The sequence below is a fragment of the Hetaerina americana genome, unplaced genomic scaffold (genome assembly GCF_022747635.1).
Source record: "Hetaerina americana unplaced genomic scaffold, ioHetAmer1.1.p SCAF_5, whole genome shotgun sequence".
In the NCBI taxonomy this organism is placed as follows: domain Eukaryota; kingdom Metazoa; phylum Arthropoda; class Insecta; order Odonata; family Calopterygidae; genus Hetaerina; species Hetaerina americana.
The window spans coordinates 14,645,140-14,653,163 of record NW_027287095.1 but is presented as its reverse complement, the minus strand read 5'-3'; the positions used below and the strand labels follow the sequence as shown (position 1 = coordinate 14,653,163).

The 8,024-nt window shown below is 36.8% G+C and overlaps 1 protein-coding gene across 1 annotated transcript; it reads right to left on the bottom strand.

Annotated features, from left to right (window-relative positions):
- Nucleotides 1-7,318, bottom strand: LOC139693928 (protein PBDC1). The gene is made up of 5 exons (XM_071592268.1): nt 6,994-7,318; nt 6,848-6,913; nt 6,676-6,735; nt 6,247-6,387; nt 1-404 (listed from the first exon to the last, which is right to left on the bottom strand). Exons 1-5 carry the CDS (start codon nt 7,003-7,005, stop codon nt 195-197), a joined length of 489 nt encoding a protein of 162 aa, XP_071448369.1. The 5' UTR covers nt 7,006-7,318; the 3' UTR covers nt 1-194.
- Between the last annotated feature and the right edge of the window lie 706 nt (nt 7,319-8,024).

Sequence of the window (8,024 nt, the reverse complement as noted above, 5' to 3'; positions counted from 1 at the left end):
GAAACCATAGGGTCTTTTATTATTTGAAATGCTCCCAATAATTACTGAAATATTTGCAGCATCAGAACATTCAACACTCAGTTCAGCATAGAAAAAGGAAACAAAGAAATAAGCAAAGTCATAGATGGTCTAAGGCTGAAATGTTTTTCAAGAGTCCTTTTTTACAAAAAAATGAAAAATATACCATCTCAACATCAACTCTCCTTTTTGGCTTGATTCCTACATCTAAGTGCATCATTTAACCCTTCCTTGTTCCTTGCAAGTTCAATAGCATAAAATTGAATCCTTGTGACAAGGATGCTATTTTCCTCAGAGTAATCTTCTCCACAATTAAGCCTCAAGAGAGTTGCAAAGTTATAGTCTTCCACGACTCCCTTGAACTCTTCACAAAAAGGTCGCCATTTCTGAAAAATTTGAAATGGGGAAAGAAAAATAAACATCATTAGTGAAATCACATGAGAAAAAAATATATGTACATTTTCAATTAAATCCTTTTCAGTTAAGACAAAAATGCACACAATAAAACAAAAGAAACCTTATAAATGAAAAAAGGCAATCTGTATTTATTACATTTGTCTAAATAACACCTGGCCCAGGCCACTTTCCACCCAAAGTCAGTACGTACATAACCAACATTACAAGACCATGATTACTGGGTCAGTTTATTGTTCATTTTCTTACGCAAAAACCATCCACCCTAGGCCAAAACATATTGTGCAAAAAAATGATGCTCTACAAATGAATAGAGATTGACCTAACTTTTATACTTTGGGTCACACAATTAAGGTAAAAATTATTTTGACAAAACAATCAGGATGTATTTACCTGTTTTGTAGCTTTCTAAAAAGGACCTAAGAAGGGTAAATTGGGAAAAACTTATGAATATATTGTGGAAAATAGGAATAGATTGGAGGGAAAGGAGGCTATTCCGCAACCTGTACATGTCTCAGATGACTCAGGTGCGAGTTGGGGTCTGAGTCCGAATGGGAAGTGTTAGGAAGAGGTGTAAGGCAGGGTTGTGTCACAGCCTCCAACATCACAGCGCTGCTCAATAAGCTTCTAATCCCATTTTCATGCCTCCTAATGATTTCTCCCAACAATTCCCTCTCCTCGCCCACTTCCTCATTTGTTTTCCTTTCAGCCCATTTCACCTTCTCCACACCCACATTTGAAAAGCTTCCAATCTACATGTATCTAGCTGCTACAATAATAATGTTTCTCCACTGTACATGACTATAACCCATATCAAAGTTTTAATGAGCCATTTCTTAACAACCTGACTCAACATCCCTGTCATCAATTCCCTCCTCCTTGTGAAAGCCTCTTTGCCTAGTGCAATTCTTCTCCTTATATCCCTACTACGTCAACCATTAAGGACCAAAACAATTCTGAGATACGTAATCTGTTCCACCTGCTCTAGTAAACCAAGGTTGTGAAGTTTTCTCAAAAACCTCAATCTTCCAAATACAACCAACCATAGTGATTTTGCCAGGTGTGCAAATTCTCCTCTCTAGCCTTGGCTGGTGTCTGTAAGGCAAATGATTTTGATGAAATTTTCTAGAGATGATTGATATTATCCAATTTCATGCAAGTATTTAACAAACACTTCAATTTGTGCTAGCAATTTTTTAATAAATTGAGCACATTGACACCGTATCGAGACCAGGTCATGACAAGATTTGAGATGGCGATGCCATCCCCCAGCTGTTTCAGGAAGGATGCGTCAACCTTCAGAATAGATACAGAAGTCAGCGAAAATTGATGTGCTTGCTACCATATTCCATATATTGACCCACTATCCAGCAACCAAAAAATACCCACACAGCACAAACAGTAACCTATTTCTCCATCCCATAAGACGCACTGTGATTTTTCAGTTTAGAATCTATGAAAAATACTAGGATTAGAAAGAAATGATGAAAGTATTTCAATTTTAACACTCATTAAGAATAATTTGGAATTTTTATATTGAAAAATAGCACATATAAACATTTACTCAATGCAGAATCCCAGAAATTTGTCCTCACTGCTTCTAAATCATTTACGCATTTATTTTCACTGGGGTTGTCACTTTTCTCAAGCACGATGTCATCATCTTCACTTCCATTTAGAGCACATTGCTAATTTCACATTTTTAAAAGATATTATGATAGTCTCACTTATCACCTCCAGCTAGGACTTTTTCAACCAATCACAAACATTAATAATCGACAGCCGGTACATTCTTCCCATTGATCTGATGCCATTAGCTGGTGCTTCTCTTCCCTTTGCAGATTCATGCTATTGTATATCTGGTACGTAAGCACAGGCCATACCTCCTCATAAATCTCTGGCACTATGACATTCCCAAGAAAAATCTGACAATAAACATACCTATCACTTGTTTTCTTGGTTCAATTACAATCATTTTTGTTGAAACAGTAACTCCTTCCTTCTCTTGATTTATTATCCAATACTTAGCATGTTCTTCAAGCTTTGACTACATACATTTCTGGTAAATCGCCTCATTAACGAAGAAGGGTTTACCCAGGTAGTAAATAAGCCCACTAGGGGAGAAAATACTCTTGACGTTCTTCTACTTAGACCTCCAAACCCTATCATTAGTATAGATGTCTTTCCGGGAATAAGTGATCACTCAGCAGTGTGTGTTCAAATGGACTGGTATAGATCAACAAAAGGAGGTTTGAGGGATGAAAAGAAAATTTGGCCAATATATGGCCGGGCAGATAGGAAAGGGTTCCAGGAATTTTTAAGGGGCAAGTTTCCTGAATGGGCAGCTAGTGGAGCGACCATGGAGAAAATATGGGGAACATTGAAAGAAATAATTCTTGAAGGGCAAATGAAGTATGTTCCCATAAAAAATTTGAAACAGAACACGTATCTGGAGTACTACAACAAAACCATAAAAAAACTAAAGATAGCAGTAAGAAAGGCACACAGATTAAAGAATGAAAGTACAGAAATGTCACACCATTACAGGACCTTGGTCCGGAACCTAAATAGGGAAAAGGAGGCAAAGGAAAAATTTCTTATCAATGCAATTTCGAAAGACAACGCAACGAAATTTTATAGATACATTATAACAAGGAAAGATAACAGGGAACGCGTGACTATATGAAAAACTAAGGAAAATGGCATTGTAACAGACACTGTAGAAATAGCAAATATGTTCAACTCCTGCTTTACGGATGTTTTTCGGGGAATAGAAAACAAAAAGGAAAATAAGGCTTGCCTAAATTGCTCAGAAACGACAGAGAACTTCATCAGCATAACAGCACCAAATAGCTTACTGCCCTCGACAAACGGTATTATCTTGGAGGACTCATATTTTGTGAAAAAAATAAGGAGGACGAGGAAAAATAAGTCAGTGGGACCGGATAATAACTCAATTGACATTCTAAAACTGGGTGATACCGCAACAGCTTTGTACCTGAGTCATCTATTCAAAGTAACTTTAAATAATGATGCCTTGCCCAATGATTGGAAAAAAGCAAATATTACACCAATTTTCAAGAAAGGGGATAAAACAATTGCCAACAATTATAGACCGGTAAGCATAACCTCAGTTATTTGCAAAATAATGGAAAAAAGAATTGCTGACTACATTCGGGAATGGTGGGCAAGAGATAGATGGCTATTCAAACACCAACATGAGTTTAGAACGGGATACTCGTGTGAAACACAGCTTTTGGGATTAAGTCAATACATCGGCGACGCAATAGACGAAGGAAAGGAAGTGGATGCAGTAATTGTTGATTTTTCGGCAGCTTTTGACCGAGTGCCTCACGATAAATTATTGTTAAAGTTGGATTCGTTACCATTGGACTTGAGGGTGAAACAATGGATAAAAAATTTTCTCAGAGGCAGAACTCAAAAAGTAAAATTAGGGGATACATTTTCAAATGAGGCGAGCGTATTAGCAGGAGTTCCACAAGGCAGTGTTCTAGGGCATTACTCTTTCTAATTTACGTAAACGATCTACCATACAATTTACATTCCCAAATAAGACTCTTTGCTGATGACTGCATTATATACAGATGAATAGAGCATGTAAATGACCACGTAATACTACAAAATGACCTGGCTTCCCACCCTGAGGGCGCGGGTTCAAATCCCGGCGGTGTTGAATATTTTTCAGAGGTATCTCGATCCCTACTTGAGGTGCTTTGTGGAGGGCACTTTGAGTAAGTACGCCGTCCGTCGGATGGGACGTTAAAACTGTGGACCCCTTGGCGCCTTTCGTAAAGAGTAGGCTAATGCCGACGCCGGGTTTCTCTCCACCCTTCATCCTTTCCTATCCATCCCCTATGGCGCAAATGACCTTAGCTGTCGGTCGCCTCCCCTCAAAACTACTACTACTACAAAATGACATCGATCGCCTTGGTGACTGGGTTACAAATAATAATATGGGCATTAAAATAAGTAAAAGTAAGCATATAAATTTTTCAAATAAAAAGAATGCAGAAAAAGAAATTTACACCCTCTTTGGAGAAAGAATCCCATGTACTAGTCAATGCAAAAAATTATTTATTTGCATTGACTAGTTTATAATTTATTTAACTAGGGATCTTGGGTGGGGAGTCCAAGTAGATAATTTGACACGGAAGGCATTTAAAGTATTGCATTGGGTGATGAGAAATTTAAAAGGAAGTAGCGTAACCACAATAGAAAAAGCATATAAGGCACTGGTTATCCCTATCCTAGAATACTCCTCCATAGTATGGGATCCATATGAGGTGGGACATATTAAAAAGATAGAAAAGGTTCAAAGAAAGGCAGCAAGATATGTACTCGGAAGGTACAAAAGAACAGATAGTGTCACAGAAATGTTAGATATACTGAAATGGGAGAGTTTGAAAAATAGACGAAAAAGGAGTAGGTTAGGCGAGATGTATAGAATTGTTAAAAAGGACGAAGAGTGGGTAGATTTATGGCAAGGGGTAGAAAAGCCTAACTTTAAGGGAAAAAACGACCATAGCTTCAAAATAAAAATAAGGACTCAAAAAACAAATAAGAAAAAATACTCTTTTTGAAATAGAACTATAATTGATTGGAACCAGCTGCCTGGAGGTTTGTTTGAGCCCTTCCCATCCAATTTTAGAAGTTTTTAAGTTGAAATGCAAAGCAGCCACTGGGTAATAAACTTCATTGTAGTTGTGAAAATATTGTTTGTATGTGATATGGACGGTATTTTGTATGTGATGTGGAAGTATCATTATGTAAAAATATTTTGTCTCTTATCTGTTTTTATGTGTTTGTATGTAATTTTCGCCGTAAGAGTTATCTTTGACCTAACTTGACCGTTACAACCAGGAAATTTGCCTAGTTGCAACGTAATTGTGTAAATAAATTCATAAATAAATACGAGCACATAAGCATGAAGTTTTTTACTCATATCTACATTTACTAAATTTATCATCAGCTTCTCTATTCTCATGTCATCTACTAAGTTGGAGGTGGGTCAAATATAACTTTGAACTGCCCAGTCTTATTCTGTATTCTGAGGTGTAATTCACAACTTTAACTTGTACCACATTACTTAAAGGAAATCTCCTCTCTTCAGAACCCAAGAGGTGATTATCATTTTATCTTTTTAGGCAATGCCTAGTTTCTGGATACAATCAAAATTTGCATTAAAAGCAACCACTTTGTAAGCCTCAGCCAAACCCACTCAACCTAAGGTTGAGTCCCTGTAGACTCAAGAATTTATTGGAAGAGATTATATTTATTATTTTTTTATATATTATTTTATATTTATTGGAAGAGAGAGTATGTATAGCAAGAGGGACGATAGCCCCATTAGCAGATCACATTTAAGTTTCGCGGCAGCAAAACATGTGAGATATAACTAAACATGATAGTGTGCACATTAAAGATTTACTTGGGAATTATTTAGGATGTACTTTAAAGGAAAGTTTAAAACTCCATCGACTATTATTGGTTCAAAACTGTGATATTATCAGGCTTTGTAATAATTACTACCAATTTCAATGCTTGATGCTGGCAGAATATTCTTAACAGTAAGCATATTTTCCGGCAAATCAACTCACATCTTATAAGTCGAAGTTACACCCATAACACCTTTGACCCATAAGATGCATACCCACTGATGCTAAATACTAATTTCACATCAACAACACTAAGTGAGAAATATTTTCCATCCATTTCAATTTGCTCAACATTAAATGCCACTAATTACAGACGATTTTGAGATTTTCAATTCAATAAAATTAGAAATTGTCTAACCTTCTTGGCATCTTCACTTTTTAAGTCATCTTCTTTAATATTTTCCACTTTAAAATCTGGAAACTCCTCCCTGAATAATGAGTATATTCTGTCATCATGCGGAGTCAACTTTAAAAACTTTGGATCCACAGAGCACAAAATCTGAAAAAAATAGAAGCATATTAAATATAGGTTATAAGAACAAATTAACTATGGCCAATTATTCCATTTTTCAGGGAAAATGATGCTCCCTCTAAAATTATTCACTATATAATAATTTACTAGCTTTAGCGCACAGAATGTATTGCAATGATTAAAGAAGAAATGGCTAATATACGTCATGGAAAAGCAAAGGCAATTTATTTTAACTGCCCTTTACAGACACAAGTAAAAATCTAAATATTATACCAAAATTGGGATTTCTTGTGAATGAATCATATTCACACTTACATTGAAGTATACTTCGGCGTGCCCCATAGCATTAATTGCCCACATGGCTTCGACGGTCGGCTGTTATGAAGTTAACATAAATGAAAACACAGAATTTACCATATAATAATAGCAAATACCTCCAATTTGTAACGATGAATAGTGATCATAGAAATGGTTAAATATATCTTACATCATTTCCGAATTCATCCGCTGGCCGCGACAACAAACTTGCTCCAGCAAGTAAGCCTTCAGGTCCCTATAATTCAGATGAAGTTCAGTATCACCATAAATTTAATATGACAAACAGAAGTAATATGATTTTGATGTTTTACTCACAACTGAGTCCATTTTTTCACCGACGCAAGCCTTCGCAAATGTCAGCTACTCCGATTATTTGTGTCCTTAAAGGTCTATTTTAACCCATACACGGCTCATTCCAAATTTCACATGAATCAACTACTGTACTCACGCCGTGGATCGCACACTACCATGTGAAGACCACCTTGTGTAACTTATCAACTTCGGAAATCCGCTCGAAGAGAGCGTAGTTTAACAATTAAAATACGTCGTAGTTTAAGCCTTGGTTGGTAGATGACGTTATCAGGGCATTATTGTCGCGTGGCTTATTTTTTCATATGCTTATATGCCATGCAAGTCGCCTCAAGGGTGTGGGGCAGGGGCCAAATACACACCAGAATAATTTTACTCGAAAATGATCCCAGCGTTGTCGAACGATGTTATTTTCATCCCTCGTGGAAAAATGACATCTTCAATCTTTCTGCGCTTAATCTCTCTAATTTAATTGACTTGATCTCGCCTACCAAAGTACGACGGGGGCAACATTTTCAACATCACTGTCGAAGAGACCTTCCAATTTATGCAAGAAATTCAATCTGTAATTTAACCTACGCTCAGTGAGTGATTCCCAGCCTAGCTGTTTAAATATTTTGGATACGCTACCAAATTTATGATAACGTTTTATGAATCTAGCTCTACGCTGCACCCGATCCGACAATCAATCCAACTTCGCGAGGATCCCATATACTTGCAGCATATTCTAAATGAGGCCATACCAACGACAGATAAGATTTCTCTTTGACGTTTTCATCACATTTACGTAGTACTCTTACAATAAATCACACTGTTTTATAGCTTGTCCACATATCCACCGCATTTATATCACGCAGGAGAGATCGTAAGAGATGGCAATGCCTAGGTATTTAATTCAATCTACACATTCCATTTCGATGTTCCCGATGCGCATATGCGTCAGTGAAAAGGCAATCTCATCCTGGAAAAAGTTCCGGACGAGGGCATTTGACAAATCATAACCCCCAATTGAATTTAAGATCAGCATCAGGATTCAC

Excerpts from the sequence above, each read along its gene's own strand:
- LOC139693928 (XM_071592268.1), bottom strand. Across the intron at positions 6,736-6,847 it reads CGGATGAATTCGGAAATGAT|CCGACCGTCGAAGCCATGTG; the intron begins GTAAGATATATT and ends ACTTCATAACAG. Across the intron at positions 405-6,246 it reads AAAGTGAAGATGCCAAGAAG|AAATGGCGACCTTTTTGTGA; the intron begins GTTAGACAATTT and ends CAAATTTTTCAG.